General features: G+C 57.8%; 4 protein-coding genes across 7 annotated transcripts; 3 read left to right on the forward strand and 1 right to left on the reverse strand.

Annotated features, from left to right (window-relative positions):
* Nucleotides 1-2,858: 2,858 nt before the first annotated feature.
* On the reverse strand, nucleotides 2,859-4,134 carry FBXL12 (F-box and leucine rich repeat protein 12). Its single transcript, XM_064721192.1, has 3 exons — nucleotides 3,984-4,134; nucleotides 3,838-3,910; nucleotides 2,859-3,640 (listed from the first exon to the last, which is right to left on the reverse strand). Exons 1-3 carry the CDS (start codon nucleotides 4,067-4,069, stop codon nucleotides 2,867-2,869), a joined length of 933 nt encoding a protein of 310 aa, XP_064577262.1. The 5' UTR covers nucleotides 4,070-4,134; the 3' UTR covers nucleotides 2,859-2,866.
* Nucleotides 4,135-7,901: 3,767 nt separating this feature from the next.
* On the forward strand, nucleotides 7,902-11,850 carry ESPNL (espin like). The gene is made up of 5 exons (XM_064721368.1): nucleotides 7,902-8,263; nucleotides 9,671-9,721; nucleotides 10,042-10,177; nucleotides 10,264-10,472; nucleotides 10,511-11,850. The coding sequence occupies exons 1-5, from the start codon at nucleotides 7,902-7,904 to the stop codon at nucleotides 11,748-11,750; spliced, it is 1,998 nt and encodes a 665-aa protein (XP_064577438.1). The 3' UTR covers nucleotides 11,751-11,850.
* Nucleotides 11,851-12,256: 406 nt separating this feature from the next.
* On the forward strand, nucleotides 12,257-15,832 carry KLHL30 (kelch like family member 30). Of its 3 annotated transcripts, none has more exons than XM_064720986.1 (8): nucleotides 12,257-12,385; nucleotides 12,526-13,366; nucleotides 13,448-13,616; nucleotides 13,808-13,894; nucleotides 14,073-14,228; nucleotides 14,304-14,492; nucleotides 14,986-15,131; nucleotides 15,406-15,832. In XM_064720986.1, the coding sequence occupies exons 2-8, from the start codon at nucleotides 12,593-12,595 to the stop codon at nucleotides 15,655-15,657; spliced, it is 1,773 nt and encodes a 590-aa protein (XP_064577056.1). In that variant the 5' UTR covers nucleotides 12,257-12,385; nucleotides 12,526-12,592; the 3' UTR covers nucleotides 15,658-15,832. The 3 variants fall into 3 exon arrangements, with proteins under 3 accessions (XP_064577056.1, XP_064577055.1, XP_064577054.1); XM_064720985.1 differs by having other exon boundaries at nucleotides 12,283-12,385; nucleotides 12,523-13,366; XM_064720984.1 differs by lacking the exon at nucleotides 12,257-12,385 and having other exon boundaries at nucleotides 12,401-13,366.
* Nucleotides 15,833-16,330: 498 nt separating this feature from the next.
* ERFE (erythroferrone) lies at nucleotides 16,331-18,302 on the forward strand. 2 transcript variants are annotated; one of them, XM_064721366.1, is made up of 6 exons: nucleotides 16,331-16,634; nucleotides 16,761-16,921; nucleotides 17,013-17,121; nucleotides 17,193-17,283; nucleotides 17,368-17,446; nucleotides 17,805-18,302. In XM_064721366.1, the coding sequence occupies exons 1-6, from the start codon at nucleotides 16,331-16,333 to the stop codon at nucleotides 18,051-18,053; spliced, it is 993 nt and encodes a 330-aa protein (XP_064577436.1). In that variant the 3' UTR covers nucleotides 18,054-18,302. The 2 variants fall into 2 exon arrangements, with proteins under 2 accessions (XP_064577436.1, XP_064577437.1); XM_064721367.1 differs by having other exon boundaries at nucleotides 17,728-17,950.
* The last annotated feature ends 1,786 nt before the right edge of the window (nucleotides 18,303-20,088 follow it).

Below are 20,088 nucleotides of genomic sequence, written 5' to 3' on the forward strand. Positions count from 1 at the left end.
AGCACCATGGTTTAAAGGCTGCAAGAGGAGAGTGACTGCCACAATTGCCTTCCAAATTCTGGTTACAAGGGGGAAGGTCAGTGAACACTGTCTGTGCTATCACAGGTTCCCAATCGAGACTTATGTTGAAACAATTCCATTTAGCTTTAGACTCTGAGATTCAGCAAATATTGTGGTAGAAAGCTGAGAAGAAAACTACAATATTGCAACTGAAACTTCAGACCAGCAGTGGTTCAGCAGGCTGGTGCTGTCTCAACATTTAACTTACATCCTGTGAAAAGCAACCACACTCTGGAGTCATGAATTTTCCTGCTCAGCCTCATGTACCATCACATTCTTCCACTCTCCAAAACCCAGCTTCAAAACTTAACATGTCCAGCAGTGCTTCTCCTACTGTATGTCCTAAAACAAAAAGTAAGCACTGGCCTTCCCTTCCCCCTTGCAGTCTCACAGAGTCCAGTTACAAAACTAAGAATATTCAGCAGTTCATATCCCAGAAAAGGTTCTAGAGGAGAAAGAGGCTGTGCTGGAATTTTTCTTTTGCAGCCTACAAACTGCCCAGCAACAGTGAGAGATTCCTTCCCAGCGATATGCAGGATGACATTCTCTCAGTCTCGAGGATTCAGGATCCCCTGCACCAGCTGCTCCCACAATAATAGTGCCAGGACAGAGGGTGTGATTTTTACCTGGGCGCTGTCAGCGCTCACAAATCGCACCACACGATGGCGGTGTGCACTTGCAAAAGGAGGAAATTTACCTTTTCTAGCTCTAAACCACACAAAATGCAGATCCAAGTTCAAAACGTCACTGCTCTCAAATAAACTGAGTCAGAACAGAAAGATTTCACTGACCTTTCCCTTCCAAGAACAAACTCCGATTTGCACCACACTCAAAACCAATTCCTCTGTGCTAATAATTTTTTTCTTTCTCATAGAGTGCAGCTACAAACTTGAAAACCACGGGCAAAAGTGTAGCTCACAAAAGTGCCAGCTGAGAAAGCTGTTGCTGGCCAAAACCAGTTTTGTCTTGGCTTTGCTGAAGGTCTAGCTGTCTCTGAGCTAAACTCATTTATAGTGTGTTTTTAAGAACATTTGGGCTTTGATATAATGATGTGTACATGGACACTGAGAAGGTGGGGCTGGGGGAAGAAATGCTCAAGTCAGCAAAAGATGAAATGGAGATGAACTGAGTAGAAACCCTTGAGTTTGGAAATCAGAAGAAATAAAAGTCAAGAACAACCCTCCAAAGAGCTTCAGGCAGGTATGTGGGGAGGGTGAGCAGAGCCAGAACTGCTGATTAAAAACCTTCCAGTTGTTTATTCCTCTAATTTGCCCATAGTAATCCCATATTTCCAGCTCCCCTCCTGCTTCCTAAACCACTCCACTTTGCACCATATCAGTTTGTAATTGCTGTTCCCTATTTAGCAGTCAGTGAATGGAAAACTGGCATGTTGTAACTGTGGGGATATTAAATTCTGTTGTTGTGCCATTGGGATTGCAAAGATCAGGAGAACATTGAGGTTCTTGCTGCCTCTCTCTGTGCCTTGACTGACTGATGGATTTTTACTGTTTTTGATTTCCCCTTTTCCTATTGTACTGTCCCTCCCCACCTCAGAGAGCTGGAACAGGGAATGCTGAAGGTTTTAATAAGGCTGATTCCACCAGTGTTAATCTCCATGTTTGGGATAAACACAGAGTGGTAGTTACTAAGTCAGCAGCCTTGGGATGCTTTCCAAAGCAGAGTTGGAGCGTTTCACCTTTGGATATTTGCCCTGAAGCTACCCTGAGACTGGGTTTAGGAACAAAATAGAGGCAAAGGCACAAAGGCCACCTGACAGCAATGAGGATTTCACCACAGGGAGGGTCACTGCCATCCAGGACCATCTGAAACCCAAAGGTTTATTGCATGTGCTGCAGCTGAATGGAGGGCAGGGGGCGTTTGGGATGAAAACAGGGCAGAAAAGGCTCGACTGAGGCATTCATTAGTTGTCCTGCTCTGTTTCCTGTGGGATGCTCTTGTCACAAGGAAGGCTGGCCTAAGGGGCAGGAGAGATGCTAAAGCAGGTTAAAAAAAAACCAAAAAACAAGTCCTAAAAACAAGGATTCAAATGAAGGCTCAAAGCTTGCAACTTTTTAAAAATAAATACAATATTTGCCTAAAAACATTGACAAAAAATTTAGAATAACAACATAAAATTGAGGTGGCTATCTGATGTTAGGATATTGGGGGATGGAGGAGGAAGAGGATGTGAACACAGACAATAAAAGGTGATGAGAAAATGTGGATGTTACCAGCAAAACCCAGAGGTAACAGCAGCCCCAGCAATGCCTGGGGGCAAAGGGGATGTCTGGCCCTTGGGACTGGGTGTTCAGAAATCTTCATGACCAGTCTGAAAAGTGACTTGAAGATCTGAATTTGAAGGAAAGGAGAAGGAATTTTGTGAGGGTTTGGCTGCCAGGTCTGGTTTTTCCGTGACAGAAGGGTGCTTCACTTCGCTCCTTGAATTCTGCACTCCTTAAGCTGCTGCCTAATCCTTGGCAGTGGAGAAAGAGGAGCAGACAGAGCTTAAACTTGTCATCACCCCAGGCAGGTTTTGGTCAGTGGGCTTCCCAAAGGCTGAGTGTGCTTCCCAGCCTTCCTATTCCTCTGATCCATGGAAAACAAGGAGGGGGGAATCCTACCAAAAGCTTGTTTAAAAACTTATTTACATTACAAGCTTTTTACTATATTTATGTGAAAAAATGTAGTATTTTACAGCCAATGGGAATTCTGTCCCAGAGCTACAGGAAAATAGGCTTTTCCAAAAAAAAAAAAAAAAAAAAAAAAAAGGAAGCGCTCTTCAGGTGTACTAAGGAACTTCAGGTGGTCACAGAGTGTGAGATATGGTGCAATGTGGAAAATTCTCCTGAATTTTACCGAGGAGTTCATCTTCAAAGCAAGTTCCACCTAATTTGAGGTGGTTCAGGCGAGGCAGCACTTGCAGCAAAGCGATAACAGTACCAAGGGAGACCAAATCATAGAGGTCAAGGCACAGCGTCTCCAGGTGCTCCAGGGTCACGATAGCCACCAGCCCCCTGTTTGTCAGGAAGTAGGCGTTGCTGATTTCCAGGTAGCGGAGCTGCTTCATGTGCCGCCCGATGAACACCATGGCAGCATCGCCAATGATGCAGTGCCGCAGGGTCAGGCGTTCCAGCTCCTCCAGGTGCGGAGCTGCCGCTTGGATCCCCATGTCAGTGACGCCGTACGTGCCGCAAAGGCTCAGCGTCTTCAAGTGGTTCTGTGAGGAAATGTTAAGAAGATGATGGTCAGAAAAGGTGGGAATGCTGTGGATAGCGAGGTGTTGTACCTGTGGCGGCGGCACCGAAGGGGACACGCAGAACCAGGCGTCGGGGATGTCGCAGAGGCTCAGCTCCAGCGTGGTGACAGAGGCGGGCATGCTCTCGTACGGGACATGGCGGAGGTCGGTCTCGGTCAGGCACAGCCGATGGAGCCGGGGGCAGCGCTCCCGAAGGGCAGCCAGCAGTGCCGGCGAGAGGAGCCGCTGCTTGCCGCCGGAGCGAGGCGCGCCCCGCATCCGCAGCGTGCTCAGGCTGTCGGGGAGGCGGTGCCGCACCAGGTGCCACAGCGTGCGGCGGCTGATCTGCGGGAGAGAGACAGGGCCCGGCTCCAGGCACGGCTGGGGAAGGGCACCCCGCCCCTCAGCTCCTGCCCGCAGCAGGGTAATCTCACCCCGCAGTCAGTGTCAGCGCACAGTGGGGTGATGTCGCCTCCCCCATCCCTCCCGCCCACCGCGGCTGTCTCCCCGCCCCGGTCCCGGTGCGGACGGGCGGCCCGTACCCGGTGAGGGCTCAGATCCACATGTGTCCAGACCGCTCGGTCCTGCGCCAGCTGCTGCCACCGCCGGCACACCCTGCGGGAGGCGATGGCCGTCAGCGCCGCGGCGGGCAGGCGGCAGCCGCCGCTCCCGCCCGGCCACACCCTACCTGGCCGCTCGCAGCCGGTCCCGCAGCGGCAGCAGCGCCAGCACCTGCACCAGCACCGAGTCGGGCAGGGCCGGCCGCGCCGCCATCGCGGCCGTTGCTACAACAAAGCCCTCACCAGCCCCGGCCCGGCCCGCGGGCGCGGCCTCGCAGGTACCGGTAGGCCCCGGTGCTCCGCTGGGCTCGGGACCTCCCTGTTTAACCCCCTTCTTACCGACAGCCCCTCCCGGTGCCGCCTCGCTCCTCCGCATTGAGCCCCGGTGTCTCATCCAGCCTCGCCCATCCCACTTGTGCCACTTGTTCCCGTGTCCCCTGCCCGGTGCCTCTTGTCCCGTTACCCCCCGCCACCCCATCTCCAGTGCTTCTTCTTTCCTGGCACTGCCCCTCTTGGTGTCTCTCGGAGAAGTGGCTTAGCACTGACCATTCCTGGCCCACTCACTCTCCCTGACCTGTTGTTTCTAATGTTCACATGGCACCAGCTCACATCATTTCCTCTCTGGATGCCCAGCATGCCATTACAGGATGGGAACAGCTGTCCCGAGTCTCAAAGAGCCTGGAATATCTGCAGTGCATAGTTGCAACTCCGAAAGAAGAGAATACAAAGTAATACATTCAACTCTGACCTCAGGAGGATGCTTGAGCAGGTAAAATATTCTGTCCCTACCTCTGCAAGCTTCATTGTCCTCTAGAATATGACACATTTCACCAGAGAGCACTTTGGAGTTGTTGCTTGTTTTCTTTCCCTCTCACCCTGTGAACACACACTGTTGTATTTTCTCTTTATTTGGACACCCCATGGCCTTCACCAGTGCACTTCACACTGATGCCAACCTCCTTGCCCCAGTGTCCCCAGACACACACTTGTCTCTCTTTTGTAGCCCATACTCAGTGCTTTTTGCCCACAACTAATGGTCTCTGAGCAGAGATCTTGTCCTGCTGTCCAGAAGTAGTTTTTCTCCATTTGGTGGCAGATTTCTGTCATCTTTTTTCACATCCATTGGGTAGATGGAACAGGAAGGGAGAAGCCTGAGGAGACTTCTCTGAAAGTCTGACCAGCAAATGAGCTGCTTCTATACAGATGCAAACAGGATCTTCCCTGGTGGGAGGAGGCTCTGGCCATGCACTTATAGTGGCAGCAGCAGCAATTGCCACACTTGTCCCTGTACTTTCATGGCTTTGGTGACACCCTGGTCACCCTGAGGAGGTAAATCTACAGAGGCATCAGGGCAGAATGCGTGTAAGATCTGTGTCAGTCAAGTACAGGTTGCTGAGCTCTGGCAAGTGAGCCAGGACTGCTGCTGAAGCCACCAAGGTACAGCTGAAGGCTGTTCTCACCAGGAAGCCTTGGAGTCTGAAGTTCAGTTGTGACAGAAAGCAAACTGAACTCCTTCCCCTTGGGACTGTGCTGGGATCTACTGCTGCAGTTCAGCAGGGTGTTGGTTTTGCACAGCCTGGATTTGGTAGCCAGGGGGCCACAGAGGTGGCTCCTGTGAGAAGCTGCTGGAAGCTTCCACCGTGTCTGGCAGAGCCAGTCCCTGAGGGCTCTGAGGATGGACGTGCTGCTGGCCAGGGCTGTGTCCCTCAGCCTGACCTGCCAGACACACCTTGGTGGGTCGGAGAAAGAATTTTATAGAGACAATAAACAACCTTGAGACTGAGAATAGAGGAGTTCTGACTCCTTCTTCAACTGCCAGGCTGGAGAAAGAGACTTTCTAAGGCATCTTGGGGTCACTCTGACCAGTAAAATCCCAAGAGGCAGAGGTGGGCACACCCAGGGGACAAAGTGTAGCAAAAACTGGCAGGAGCCTCGGGGGTCTGGGCAGACATCAGACATGAGGTGTGGGGTTAAAGGGCACTGAAAAACCCAAAGCAGCGGCAGAAAAGAGCCGGGCTGGGCAGCAGGAAAAAAAGACAAGTTATTTTATTCTTGTCCAGATTTAAGGCAAGCACAGAGTGTGTCATGACATGTTCTTGTGTGTCTATGGCCTCAGCAGTCTCCAGTACTAATTACATGGGACTGGTGCTTACCATGGGCTGTTCTTTTCTCCTTTCTTTCTCTAAAGCTTGGCACCAATTTTCACTCTATTTTAACAGATTTATTGACATAAGTGATTTTTACTGAATCCTTCAAAAAAGAAATAGATTACCAAAACAAGCTTTAAGGTTCTTAGAAGAGTGGCTGCATATGATGCCCAAAAGATAGGCTGGAAATAAATCCCCACAGACCAATGTCTATAGAGCAGGTGTTTATTTATTTATTTTTAGTAATAAAATTAAATAAAACTACCATTTTTCATTAGTATTATATATATCATTACTATTTTTCATTAGACTATACTTATCTAAGCTATCCACCTGTTGAGGTTTTTTTTCCTTTTCTTTTTTTTTTCTATTCAGCATTAAGCAACTAGTTAACCATATACCAGCCATTACATTGTATAAAAATTGATTTATATCAGTTTACTAGGTATAAAAGTTATGATTCAGGTTATATAGGTATAAAAAGCTATGATTTGGGTTATGTAGGTATCAGGTTATTTAGATATATAAAAAGTCATTATTTAGGTTATATTGATACCAGGTTATATAGCTGTATATATTATAAGTTATATATTGATATAACTTAAGTTATATAAGCACTTTGTAATTTTGGTCTAAGTTATAGAGTCTATACAACTAATAATAGTTATATAGTTTATATTTCCTTAGAACTCAGGATCAGGATTTACAGCTCTGACAGATTTTCAATGGCAGAATGATTGTTGTGTCCTATTAATCCTGCCATCTAAGTCCTTCTCCAGGGAGAAACAGGGAGGTGGCAGCATTAAGCGCCCAACAGCCCAATTTGAGCTGCTTTTTGGCTGGTACTGCAGCAGAAATGTAGCAGCAATGCTCTTGTGCTCCCTGATTTTCATGGGATTTTGAGCTCCTGCTTCACATCCAGCCTTTGGCAAAGAATGGGGCCCACCCAGCAGGGCTGGGTCTGCAGTCAGTGCCCTGCCCCAGTGTGTGGGGTCATTCCTTCTCTTCCTGGGGTGTTCTGACTGGTTCCTCCTGGCCTCTTTTACTGCTCTGTGGGCTCTCCAGCTGTGAGAGAAATCTGCTCCCTGAGCACCCTTAGTAACAGAAATATAAAGTTTTTCCCAGTCCCTCTAACTTTATGCTTTCAACTAAGCATGGCTCTGTGATTTCAGCAGCAGTGCCTCTGCAAGGACACAGTCCTTGGGGAGGCTCCCAGATTTCATCAGTCTCGCACTGGCTGCCCCACAGGATCAGTTAGACATGAAGCACTAAGTTTTACAAAGTGTAGAAACGGGTGGTCCTCAATCCCTCATTCCCTGGATTTCCACTGCTTTTGAGATATCAAAGAAATGAAATGAAAGTTTAGAAACCAAGAAAACTGGTCCCAGTTCTCTATAGAATGGCTGACACCAGAAGATGATGCTGCAGCCTCAGGGACCTCAACCGGCTGGAGAAATGGGCTGATGGAACCTCCTGAAGTTCAACCAGGGGCTGAGCAGAGTCCTCTCCCTGGGGAGGTTCAGCCCCAGGCCCCAGCACATGGCATGGAAACCAGCAGGGACCGCCTGGAAGGGATCTGGGCACACACTGAGGTGTGCAGCCCACTGCCAGGTGGGCTGTGTGCCACAGGATCTGTCTCTGTGGATGGGGGAGCTCCTGGGTGTGCCCCTGAGAACCCTGTGATGTCACCAGAGCCAGGATCACTCACCTGCAGTGGGTAACCATAAACAAACTGTAACCCCCAGCGCTGGGCAGTGCCAGAGCACTCGGGCTGTGACCCACAGCAGCCGAGGAGCTTCTGAGTGCTCTCAGTGACTGAGGAGCTTCTGAGTGCCCCCAGTGGAAGCCAAGCCTTCGAGTCCTGCCAGCGGCTGAGAGCAATCGAGCCCGGGAGCAGCAATGGCAGAGGTCAGGGAGGAGCCCCCCGCGCCCCGAGCCGTGCGGGTGTGCCGCATCTGCGTGGATTTCCTGCAGAGCCCCGCTGCTGCCGTGGAGCCCTGCGGACACGTGTTCTGCCACGCCTGCATCCAGCCCCAGGCCGGGCCCGACGCCGCCGCCACCTGCCCGACCTGCCAAGGGCCCATCGGGGGCATCCGCGTGCTGCAGGGCCAGGAGAGCCGGGCCGGGCTGGCCCCGCGCCGGCCCCGCCGCCGCCTCCATCCCTTCGTGGTGCGCTGGCGCCAGCGGCAGCAGCGGCAGCAGCAGCAGAACCAGAACCAGCAGCAGAACCAGAACCAGCAGCAGCAGCAGAACCAGCAGGAGTAGGCAGCTCCCGGAGGTGGCCCGCACTGCACGTTCTCCCATGGGGACAGGGCACCGAGCCCCCCCGGGCTCCAGCAGCATTCCCAGAGAGTGTCGGAGGAGCTGGGCAGAAACAGCCAGGGCAGGCCTGGCCTCGGGACCACGTGCACCTCCTCCCCTTGATCCCTTTTGATGTGGATCCTCCCTGGCCCCTCTGAAATGAAAACCAGCATGCTGAGAAGGGCCTCGCCTGGTTTCTTCTGCTCCTTTGCTCATTAGTGCAGGACTGGGGCAGTGGGAGCTGTGGGAGAGGGAAGGATATGGATGTGGGAACTTGGGGTGGGATAAGGCTGAAGAACTGGTGGAGAGGGGTGAATGTGGTTGTTGGAACTGGAGGAGAGAGGCCATCCTTGGTTGTTTCTGTGCTGCTTTGCTCATCCTTGTGGGTATGCAGCCACGAAATGGAGAAGGGAAAGGGAAAGGGAAAGGGAAAGGGAAAGGGAAAGGGAAAGACTCTCTGAGCAGATCCCAAAGGGGCCAGTGCCTGCTTTCCTGAGGAACAGGGTAAGAAAAGAGGCAGAGATGAAGGTTTAGGGCAGAACCTCCTCTCCTCTCATGTTCCTGCACACCCTTGCACTGTGGAGAGCTGAAATCCTGGAAGATGCTCTCCTTGCTGGGAGGGACAACCCTGACACAACTCTCTGCCAAAGGACTTTCAGCACATTCCCCCCTCCTACAGCAAAGTATAACCTGCACTTATCCTCTACTGCTGGTCAGCATGAGCTTATCCTCCCCATGAGAGCTGGGTGTCAGCCTGCACTGGAGCCAGGGAAGCTCGGGAGGCTGACTCTGTAATGGATCCTCGCCAGCTAATCGGTGTTCATAGGCTTAGATCTGCTGCTTGTTAATTTTATTCCAGCCCCTCGATTGAATTTCTCACATGTAAGTGAGCCCCGCGAGTCCATGCTAGCCATATATAATGGATGGTGGTGGAGGGAAAGAACACAAATGTGGCTGGATGCCAGTAACCGATGCCCAGGCAGCAGATCCCTCTGCTGAGCATCCCCCGCTGCCAGAACCTGCCCTCAGTGCCCTGTGCAAGATGTTTCCTTTGTCCCCAGCACCTGGCCTGGGGCCATGACCAGCCTCGGCCATTCTCCATTGGTCCCGAGAGGAGGACAAGGCTTGGAGCCAAATCACCAAGCCACGATCTCCAGGAACGGCGCCAGTTCCACCCACTGAGCCCTGGTGCTGCCACTCGATGCCCCATCAAATATTAATACAATGCTCAATGCCTCTGTGCCCTGCCCCAGCGCTGCAGGGCTGCCCGACCACTCCATCCTCCCTCCTGCCCCATATCGCTCATTGCTCCCCACACAGGGACTTTGGGGGTGCAGCCTCACCACCTCTGCGTGCTCCCTGAGCAGGGCACGACAGGACCCGGCCCCCTTGAGCAGCCAGCTCAGCCCCCGCTGCAGGTAAGAGCGCACTGGGGCTGGGGGAATGGGCACCCCCATCCCCGAGGAACGCCAGCCTGTCACCGCAGGAAGCAGGAGGATGGGCTGGGAGAAGGGATGGCAGCCACAGGGCGGCCCCGGGCTCGGTCCTTGGCTGCAGGGGGATAGCGGGCAGCAGGGATTCCTCAGCTCCGTCCTGTCCTCTGAAGGAATCAGATCCACCCCTGGCTGTCCCCCGAGGAGGGCTCTCCCTCAGGTCCGGGGTGATGTGTCGGGTCACCCCTCAGCTGGGGGGGCCCTGGAGGTGTTGGGGCCCACCCGCCCTTGCTGCCGTCCCCCAGGAGGAGGCCCGCGCCTCTGCCCCCGCAGCCGCCGGGCCCGGCAGGGATGGAGCCCGGCAGGTCGGTGCCGGCCGAGCTGAAGCTCCGCAAGCCCTCGCAGCGGGCCGGGATCCCGGCGCCCTTCCTCGCACACTCGGTAGGTCGCTGGCTCGGCCCGCGGCCCCCGGCTCGTCCCCTCGGCGGCCGAGCCCCTTCGAGCCCCCCATGACTCTGCCCGCACAGGACGGGGCGCCCGGGCCGGCGGGGCCCCCCAGGCCGGACCCCGCGGAGGTGGACGCGGAATCGCTGGTGCCCACGCACGATGAGCGGGGCCGGCTCATCCCCGAGTGGAAGCGGCAGGTGATGGTGCGGCGGCTGCGGGCCCGGCTGGCGGACGAGGAGCCGGCGGGAGGGCAGGTACGAGGGGCCCGGGGAACACCGGGGGAACGGGCTGTCGGACCGCTGACCGCCTCTCTCCTCAGGATGCCGGCTCCTGGAGCTTCTCGCCCTCCCACCAAGGCGTGCTGGGCCCGTTCGGGGAGCTGCTGACCGAGACAGACCTGTATCAGTTGGAGAGGGCAGTGGAGAGCCTGCGGCTGCGGCGGCGCGGCGAGGTGTACCAGAGCGAGCTGCGGCGCCTGGTGCGGGAGCTGCGCGCCCTCCTGCCCGCCCCGCTGCTCAACATCTCCGTCCGCAGCCCCCCGCCCGCTCCGGGCCAGCCCCTGCCCGTCTGGTGCGGCCGCCTGGCCGTCGCCGTCAACAGCCTGGCCGCGCTGCTGGGCAACATGGAGGGGCTGCCGGCTCCCCGCGCTGCCGCGGCCGTGCCCGCCGCTCCCTGCGCTCTCCCCGCGGCCGCCGGGCATCCCCGGGAGCCGGGGGGCAGCCTGGCACAGCGGGAGATCCGGCAGTGCGGGGTTTGCGTCCGCAGCCTGCGCGGCGCCTTCGAGCCCGCCTGGGGGGCGGCGGGCAGCGCTCCGGCCGGGCCCCGCGAGGCGGAGGCCGCCAGCGACTCGGGCATCAGCTGCGAGGAGGCGTTTTCCGACGGCGGCTCCCCGCGGCAGGGGAAGCGGCAGGGGCCGGAGTGGGGCAGCTTGAGGAAGGAACGGATCGTGATGCTCTTCCTGAGCCACTGGAGACGCTCCGCGTACGCGCCCTTACGGCCCGCCGGGGCCGGGGACCCTCGGGAGACAGCGGGGAGCGGGGCCGGGGCTGCGGCCCGCCTGGCCCGGCAGCGAGCGGCCATCCAGAAGCTGCTGAACGGCTGGAGGGACGCCGCCTCCCGCCGGCCGCCGCCGCCGCCCCCCGCCCGCACCCTGCTCTCCCCGGAGCAGTTCGTGTCGGCGGCGGGCGGCGGCCCGGCCGAGTACGAGAGCCTGTCGCTGGAGCTGTTCATGCTGGGCTATTTCCGCATCCTGGAGCAGGACCTGTCCCCCGAGGAGCGCCGAGGCCGCCACCTGCTCTGTTTCGAGGTGTTCGAGCAGCTGGGCCGGCACGGCTGGCGGGCGGTGCGCGCCTTCCACCGCGCCGTCATCGACGAGATCGCGGCCGGGCGGCGCGGCTGGCGCGACGGCTTCGACGACATCAAGGCTCGCTACTTCGGGACTCCGCACGGCCCGGGCCAGCTGCCGGGGCTGCCCGGCGACGAGGGGGACGAGATTTGTCGCTACATCGATCGCAGCTTCGCCTTTTGGAAGGAGAAGGAGGCCGAGATCTTCAGCCTGGAGGAGTGATGCCGAGGGGCTCCGGAGGCCGCGGGCTGCAATAAAAACTTTCTCGGTTCTGTCCCAGCTGAGCGACGCTTTGGGGGCGGTGGAGAAAGCTGCTGAGCTGGGCGGGCCGCCGCAGCAGCCCCGCTCCCCCTCTCCCCGGGCGGGTGTTTCGGCCGCGTGTTTTCGGCTGCCCCGGGGTGAGATAAAGGCCTCTATTTATAGCGGCCCCGGCAGTGCGAGCCGGAGGAGCCAGGAGGGGCATGGCGGGGAGCCCTGCTGCCGATGGGGTGCAGGGAGGCTGCTGCGGGATCTCGTCCCTCCAGTCTCGCTGCCCCACCGACCCCTCCGCGAGGGGGAGGCTTTCCTAAAGGCAGCGAGCGAGGATGGGCGGCGGCGGGAGCTCTGCCCGTGCGGTGCCTTTAAGAGCAAGGAGCGGTGTCCAGGTGCCGCCTAAAAATAGCGAGTGCCCCCGTCGCGGCTGATCCCGTGTCATGCGGCGTGTCCCTGCCCAGCGCCGGGAGCGCGGTCCCTTCCCTCCCGCGGGCCGGCCGGGCTGGGGAGCGCTGCTGACAGCGGGAGCGACCGCGCCGAGAGGGCTCAAATCGCCCCGGGAACCGTCCCCGAAAGGCCGGGTCCGGCGGGGCAGCTGCGGCGCGGTGAGGAGAAAACGCGGCCCCCGTGGGAGGGGGTGTGGGAAGCGCTTGTGCGGCCGCTGCTGTCCCTGACTCGGGCGCTGGGGAGGCGGGAGGATGTCGCGACAGGGCGAGAGGGAGACGCCGTCGCCTTTTCCTAGCAGGGACTCCCTCGCCTCCCGCTGCTCGGGCAGCGCCCGCCTGCCATTCCCCGCGGCCATCGCCGGCACCATGGTGAGGAACATGGACGACTTTGATTTCTGCCTGCCTTCGCACGCCCAGGGCGTGCTGGAGGGGCTGCAGCAGTTCCGCACCAACCCCAAACTGGCCGACGTGACGCTGGTGGCGGGCGGGCGGGAGTTTCCCTGCCACCGAGGCATCCTGGCCCTCTGCAGCCACTACTTCTATGCCATGTTCTCCGGTGACTTTGCCGAGAGCATCGCAGCGCGGGTGGAGCTCAAGGAAGTGGACCCCAGTGCGCTGGAGATGCTGCTCGATTTTGCCTACACGGGAAAGGTCACCATCAACCAGGGCAACGTGGAGGGGCTGATGAGGACCTCCAGCCAGCTCCACTTCCCTGCCATCCAGAAGGTCTGCAGCCGCTACCTCCGGCAGCAGATGGATGCCACCAACTGCCTAGGTATCTGTGAGTTTGGTGAGAGCCACGGCTGCCCTGAGGTCTCCTCCAAGGCCTGGTCTTTCTTGCAGGAGAACTTTGAAGCCGTCTCTCTTCAGGAGGAGTTCCTCCAGCTCTCCAAGGAGAGGCTGGCTGTCTACCTGTCCAATGACCAGCTGCAGGTGCAGGAGGAGCGGAGCCTGGTGGAGGCTGTGCTGCGCTGGGTACGCCACGAGCCGGGATCCCGAGCCCAGTTCCTGCCGGAGCTGCTGGAGCTGACCCACCTTGTGTCGCTGCCTGACCAGTACCTGCAGAACCTCCTCGCCACTGAGCCTCTCGTTCGTGACTCAGATGCCAGCAAGGCGCTCGTCGCCCGCTCCCGCACCATGGTGGGTACTCCCCTTCCCTAAATGCCGCTCCCTGAGCTGGGAAGGAGGAGCCTCAGGGTCCCGTCCTGGCCTCTTCATCAGGGACAGAGTGGCACCGGTGCCCTGAAGAACCCCCCAGCCCCACCACAGAAGCTGGAGGAGGTGCTGGTGGTGGTTGGTGGCCGTGTGCTGGAGGATGGTGAGGATGAGGAGAGGGGGCTGGAAATGCCGGCTGCCACCAGGAACTTTGCCTTCTACAACCCCAAGAGCAGTAAGTGCCCCCCACTTCCTCCAGCTCCCTCCATGTTAATTATCTGTCTACCCCCAAGCCACCTCTTGCCAAACTGGTGTCAGTTCAGAGAGACACTGGTTGGGATGGGATGGGCTTGAAACAGGGGTGGCTTAAAAAGTGCCATTGCTGGCTGTGGGGTCATTGTGTGTGGGTTTTTGGTTTTTTTTCAGGGCGATGGATGGCTCTGCCTGACTTCCCTGATTACAACAAGTGGGGCTTTTCCCTGGTGGCTCTGAACAACGATGTGTATGTCACAGGTCAGTGCCAGGGCTGCTGGGGCAGGGTGGGGAACAGGGACAGTGATATGAGCATGGGGCACTGGTGTGGGGCCAGAGGCTCCTCTCTGAGCAAAATCCTCTCCTTACTCTCGGGCAGGGAGTACCCAGGGACAGCTGCCCTTGGAGAGGGTGGCCCACCTGACCTGTCCCTCCCTAGGTGGCTCCCGGGGCTCCCAGAATGACACGTGGTCAACGACACAGGCCTGGTGTTTCTGCCCCAGGGACGGGGTGTGGCAGCCCATCGCTTCCATGCTGAGAGCCAGGACAAACCACACCAGCGCCGTCCTCAACGGCGAGATCTACGTGATCGGGGGTGAGGCTGCAGAGACCCCGGGGAGCCGCTGGGGTGGGTGCCCCAGGGTGGCTGCAGTGTCCTGTCACCCTGCAGGGACAACAGTGGACGTGGTGGAGGTGGAGCGCTACGACCCGTACAACAAGAGCTGGTGTGCCATCAGCCCAGCCCTCAAGTACGTGAGCAATTTTGCAGCTGCCAGCTGCCTGGGCAAGCTCTACCTGGTGGGCTCCTGCGCCGTCAAGTACAACGCGCTCACTCTGCAGTGCTACAACCCCGTTCAAGGTGAGAGCCGAGCCTGCTGCCACCCCCCAGTGCTGTCCCTGGGACCCCCAGGCAGGTGACACCCCTGGAGTGCCAGGCACGGTGCTGTGGGATGTGAGCAGGTGCTGGCAGGGTGTGGTGATGGCTGTGGTGGGGCTGTTGCAGCACGGACCTGAGTCACAGGTGTCTGACACAGCCAGAGCTGAGCTTGGGTGGAGTGAAATCAATCTCTGGGCATTGGGATGGGGCAGGCTGCCTGCCTTGGGGAGAAACTACCACCCTGTGACAATGCCAGCTCCTCAAGCAGACTCTTTCCCATCCCACAACACTACAAACCACGTCCCCACCCCACATTATTTGTTATGCAAGACCCTTGACTGGGATGGTGCCTGTCTGCCTGGCTGGTCTGCCCCCTCCCTTTCAAATTCCCCCTGAAATAGCAAAGCTTTTTTCAGCAATGGCAGCTGCATGGAGAGAAAGGGTGGGGTGCACTGCTAATGACTGCTCCTTGCAGATCTGTGGAGTGTGATCACATCTCCCTTCATCCCCAAGTACCTCTCAGCCCCACGCTGTGCCACCCTGCGCGGGCTCATCTACCTCATCGGGGATAACACCAAGAAGGTTCACGTGTACAACCCAGAGGCCAACATCTGGCAGAAGGTGGGATGTGGGACCAGGCATGATCAGCCTCTCAGGGGTATGGGGATGGTGTTCCCAGCTGCCTCCCCTCAGTGCCAGCACCCCTCTCCCTCCTACCCACTCATCCCTTGGTTCTATTAACACCTGCAGAGCTGAGGGTGCCCCATTCCTTCCTCCCCTGCTCCCCATCACACAGATGGGGGAGGGAGACACATCTGGGGGGTCACTGTCTTCTGTGATGGGAGCAGGAGGGCACCAAGGAGTCCCTGCACATCTCACCCTGCCCCTCACACAGGTGCAGCTCCTACACACCCTGCATGAGAACGGGGGGATGGTGGCACTGGGTGACCGGCTCTTTGTCACCGGTGGCCACTGGAAGGGCATGGACGGGGACTACCGGGTGGAAATGGAGGTGTACGACTGCTCCAAGGACCTCTGGACACGCGAGGGCTCCCTGCCCTGCCTCTGGCTCTTCCACAGCTCCTCCTCCATCTTCATGGACACCTCCAAATGGACAGAACCTTTCCAGGGTGACCATGGGTGGTAGGAGAGCCTCAGTGATGCCTGTCACCCTATACAGCCTATACAGTGCTCCCCTTTTTTCTGCTGTTCAGACTGGTGAGTGGGAGGTGGAAGCCCTGTGCCAGGCTGGCTGGGGCACCAGGAGCATGTTCTCCCCCACCACTGCAGGGAAAAGGCTTTTCCTTATAAACACGCTTTGGTTAAAGCTCTCTTCTTTTGTGAGTTTGTGGGTTTTTTAGAACTGCATTTCTTGCCCCCCAAACCCTAAAGATTTTAGGGCATTTCAGGTGTGGTTGATCCCATCAAAGCCTGACATTGCTGCTTGTGCATAATGCTGGTTTCTCTGCTGGGATGCACAGCACGCACCCAGGGAAGTGATCCCGGCCTTGGTGAAGCAGCCGGCACCCGGCTGAGCCCCGCTGCTGCGGTCACTCCCGCCCCAGCCCATCTCCGGCGCTACCGGTGCCAGAGGGATGGGCCAGCACAGGCTGCGGCTTCCCCGCCGGCTGGGCCCGCAGGACGGCTCAGCTGTTCCCCTGCGCTTGTTCGGTGGTTCCGAGGTGCTGAGGAGCCCCGGGCCGGGGCGGCACCTCCCTGGGCCCACAGAAGGTTTTCCCGGCGGGGCGGCCCCGAGGGCAGAGCCCGGCGCTGAGGCGGGCCCGAGGCGGGGCCGGGCCGCCCTCGGTAGCGGCGGCGGGATGCGGCTGCCGGAGCTGTGCCTGGCGCTGCTCTGCGCCGCCGGCACCGGCACCGAAGCGCCGCGGGCAGCCCGGGAGCGGCCGCTGGCCCCGGAGCGCGGCGCGGCCCGTGTGGATCCCCGGCAGGCCTGGATGCTGCTGGCCGGGAGCCCCGGGAGGGACAGCGGAGAGCGGGGCCGTGGCGGCTCCGGGGCTCTCACGGCCCCAGCGGGCCCCGGCACCCCGGGGAAATCAACCGCGGGAGCCGGGGCTGGCCCGGCCGTGCCCGAGGAGCTGCTGAGGGAGCTGCAGCTCCTGCTCAGAGGTACCGGCTGGGGAGACAGGGGGGGAGCTGTGGGGACAGCAGGACAAGGCGAAGCAGGGCTGGGCAGCAGAGCCAGAAGTGAAGGTTCCCTTCCTAATGTCAGACTCCGCTGGGGTTCGGGGTCAGGCACGGCAAAGATGTGCAGGACAGCTGGGGAAGGGTCTAAGGAGGAGGAAAGCAGCAAAGGCAGCGCCCAGCGTCGTGTGGAAGCGGCCTTCCATTGCCGGACGCGTGCAGACATCGCTGTGGAGCAGAAGACGTGGCTGGAGCTGGGGCAGTTCTACATTGTGAGTGCCCAGCCTGCCCCTTTCCCTGTCTGCAGGGGCACCTGTCCTGGCACAGGGACTCCTCCTCTAACTCAGCCATTCCCCATGCCAGCCTGAGAGGGAGGAGATGTTCCAGCGTGGCCCGGGGCTGAACCTGACCAGCGGGCAGTACACAGCCCCCCTTGCGGGATTCTACACCTTCAGCAGCACGCTGCACATCGGTGAGCCCTCCGACAGCGCCGCGCTGCTGCCGGGGCAGGCTGGGCTGGCCTCACCCCCCGCTCTGTCCCAGCGCGCAGGGAGCCGCGGAGGAAGAGGCAGGGATGCCGCGGGAGCCGCCTGCGGCTGCTGATCTGCGTGCAGTCCTGCTGCCAGCACAACAGGTACCACAGGGCAGGGGGAAGGAGCCCAGCATCGCTGGGAAAGGAGGGGCTGCTCCTCCCACCGCTGCCCCTGCTCTTCTGCAGCCATCTGGAGAGCGTATCCCAGCTGGAGAGCAGCGGGGAGCTTTTCACCATCACTGTCACAGGCACCCTTTACCTGCAGGTGAGTGGGACAGGGCTGGGCAGGAAGGTGCATTCCATGGCCCCGGCCCAGGGCAGGGCATTGGGTCCCAGAGACAGCCAGGGCAGAGCTCTGCTGGGGCATAGACTGTGGCTGGGCTGCCCTAAAGCCTTGTGCTGCTCTTTTCCCAGAAGGAAGGGTAGGGGCAGCTCCTCCAGCTCTTGGCTGCTGTGTGCAGGGAGAGCTCTCTCCTTGGCCCTGCCAGGCCATGCCTGGTGCCCAGGGGAGGTGTCCTGGCCCTGCTGATCCCTCTCTCCCCCCAGGCTGGGCAGCATGCCTCTGTTTTTGTGGACAACACGGCAGGCTCTCCCCTCACCATTCAAAGTGGCTCCGATTTCAGTGCTGTGCTGCTGGGAGTGTGAAGAGGCTGAACCGTGCTGAACCCAGACCCTTCCCTCTGCCTGCCACCATCGTGCCTCCCCTGCTCAGCACCAAGCCTAAGGAAGAACATTTGCTCATGCAGGGAGCTGCAGTCTGGTCCGATACTGCTCATGCTGAAGATGGACAAAAGATCATGAAGGAGATGATGATGATGATGACAGTAATAAAGCAGCCTGAGCAGGACCTAAAGGCATTCACTTTTATCTAAAGGCTAAAAGTTTATCTTGGGAAACACAGCTGGCAGTGGCAGCAGATGGCTGCCCAGGGCTCAGCTCCCACTGTGCATGGTACAAAGCCCCACAATTCCATTTTTGCCCTCAGTGCACTTCCCTTCTCTGCCCAGACTCAGTCTCAGCAGCCCAGGCCAGATTCTGCATTGCTTTAGCCCCTGCAGTGTGTGAGCAGGGGCTTTGCTGGCAGGAGCCAACATCCTTCACACCAATCATCAAAGCCAAGTCCCAACAATGCCACACGTTGGATTAAAGCAAATTCCTGCCCTTGGCTTTGCAGAGCAGGCACTCCCTGCCTGTGGCAGCCCAGATAGAGCCCAGCTCCGTGCTGGGGCTGTGATAGCTCAGCAGGGCACAGCCTACGTGACCCAGCCAGGGCAGCACCAGCAAGGGAGAGCATTTCATTTCCCAGTAGTGCTCAGAACTGGGCAAGTGGTGCCAGCAGCACTGCAAGATAGCCTGAGCTAACAGCCCCACCTTCTCCATGGATGTCCCTGCCCATCCCCACGGGCTGCATCTCCTTGAGGAGCCTGGTGAAGGAGCTGTTAATGCAGCAGTTCAAGGGTAGGGGTGTTTGGGTCTGGAAAAAGGGGGAGCTGAGAAGGGAAAGCAAGTTATCTTTCTGAAATTTGCCATCGGGGTTTATTTTGCCACAAATAGAAGCAACTCCATGCTGCTCTGTTTGGGCTCTCCAAATTTGCCTTTCAAGAGTAGAAACAGGAAAGTGTGCTGCTAACAAAGGCATTCCCTCCCAGCTCATCCTGCACTGCAGCCTCACATCAAAATACACAGGAATGGCTGGGAGCAGAACAAGCTGGCAGAGGATCTACCAGCACTACCCAAAATCTGTGCCAGAGAGCCACTTCCTTCCTCAGTGCTCTGCAGGAGATGCACCCTCAGACTAAGCCCATGAAGTGTAACTCACTACTGCTGCAGCAGAAATAGAATTAAGATGGCCAAGCCACCTGTCCCAAACAGGACAGGAGCTGGGACAAATCCCAGAGTTCCAGGGATACAGAAAACAGAAAGGAGCCAGGGAAGCTCCTGCATCACCCTGCCCTTGTCCCCTTCCCTGGGACTGCAGCTGTGCCTCATCAGAGCAAGGAGGCAACCACAATGCACCATCTCAGACCCCTCACACACAGGGTAGGAAACTGGAAACTTCAGGGCTTAGGTAGCCCAATCCATTTAGCTTTCATTCTGTCATTTGGTCTTAGGCCAAATTTTCTCTGGAAAACAGCACATTGACTGCAGCAACAGCTGGCAGAGGCACTGAGACAGGATGAGACACCAGACACTAATTAGTACCTAAAACCTGAGATGCCTCCTCCTCAGATAGCACAGACAAGCACAGAGCCTGCCTGCAGCTCAGCTGCCTTTTCACCAAGCCCATTTGGTGAAAACGCTTTTCCCAGAAAACATCAGGAGCAAACTCCAGCCACTTTTTCCATACCAACTTTGGGGTAAAACTCCTGCAAGCACAGGGCAGGTATGCTGCTGCTCTGGAAAGGGTGTTTGTGTCCCTCAGCTGCAGGCAACCTCACAGCCCAGCTTCAGAGCCAGGTTTCCTACCCAGTGTGAAGGACAGCCCATACCCCATCCCAAACTGGTGGCCTAGAGGATTTCACAGTCTGTATGGTACAGCCTGTCTGAGTCCTGGAACTCCAGACTCTCCCAGGGTCTTGCACAAAGCTCAAGGATATGGACAGCAGAACTGTCCCATTAAAAGCTGGCAGAGCTGATGCCCCCAGATCCTTCCTGCCAGCACCCCTGTCCAGTGAATTCACTGCGTTTGCAGAGACACTCAACCCAAGCACTACGTGAGCTAAACCTCTAGGAAAGGCATTTTGTGCTGTTCCTGTGAGCCAGCAAAGGCTTCCTAAAGATAAGGAATGCCCTGTATCTCGAGGAAGACACCAAGGCTGTCACCATGGTGACACAATAGAGGAGAGAAAGTTAAAAGATACAGACTTTAGCTGGCTCACAAAATGAAGGGGCTCCTTGTTCACCTAT

The sequence above is a fragment of the Zonotrichia leucophrys genome, chromosome 9 (genome assembly GCF_028769735.1).
Source record: "Zonotrichia leucophrys gambelii isolate GWCS_2022_RI chromosome 9, RI_Zleu_2.0, whole genome shotgun sequence".
In the NCBI taxonomy this organism is placed as follows: Eukaryota; Metazoa; Chordata; class Aves; order Passeriformes; family Passerellidae; genus Zonotrichia; species Zonotrichia leucophrys.

Coding starts and splice junctions, on each gene's coding strand:
- FBXL12 (XM_064721192.1), bottom strand. CDS start 4,069: ATGGCGGCGCGGCCGGCCCTGCCCGACTCGGTGCTGGTGCAGGTGCTG. Junction 3,911..3,983: donor GACCGGCTGCGAGCGGCCAG/GTAGGGTGTGGC, acceptor CGCCTCCCGCAG/GGTGTGCCGGCGGTGGCAGC. Junction 3,641..3,837: donor TGGATCTGAGCCCTCACCGG/GTACGGGCCGCC, acceptor TCTCTCCCGCAG/ATCAGCCGCCGCACGCTGTG.
- KLHL30 (XM_064720984.1), top strand. CDS start 12,479: ATGTCGCGACAGGGCGAGAGGGAGACGCCGTCGCCTTTTCCTAGCAGG. Junction 13,367..13,447: donor TCGCCCGCTCCCGCACCATG/GTGGGTACTCCC, acceptor CCTCTTCATCAG/GGACAGAGTGGCACCGGTGC. Junction 14,493..14,985: donor GTGCTACAACCCCGTTCAAG/GTGAGAGCCGAG, acceptor TGCTCCTTGCAG/ATCTGTGGAGTGTGATCACA.
- ERFE (XM_064721366.1), top strand. CDS start 16,331: ATGCGGCTGCCGGAGCTGTGCCTGGCGCTGCTCTGCGCCGCCGGCACC. Junction 16,635..16,760: donor GCTGCAGCTCCTGCTCAGAG/GTACCGGCTGGG, acceptor GTTCGGGGTCAG/GCACGGCAAAGATGTGCAGG. Junction 17,284..17,367: donor TCCTGCTGCCAGCACAACAG/GTACCACAGGGC, acceptor GCTCTTCTGCAG/CCATCTGGAGAGCGTATCCC.
- ESPNL (XM_064721368.1), top strand. CDS start 7,902: ATGGCAGAGGTCAGGGAGGAGCCCCCCGCGCCCCGAGCCGTGCGGGTG. Junction 8,264..9,670: donor CAGCAGCAGAACCAGCAGGA/GTAGGCAGCTCC, acceptor CTCCCTGAGCAG/GGCACGACAGGACCCGGCCC. Junction 10,473..10,510: donor GGAACACCGGGGGAACGGGC/TGTCGGACCGCT, acceptor TCAGGATGCCGG/CTCCTGGAGCTTCTCGCCCT.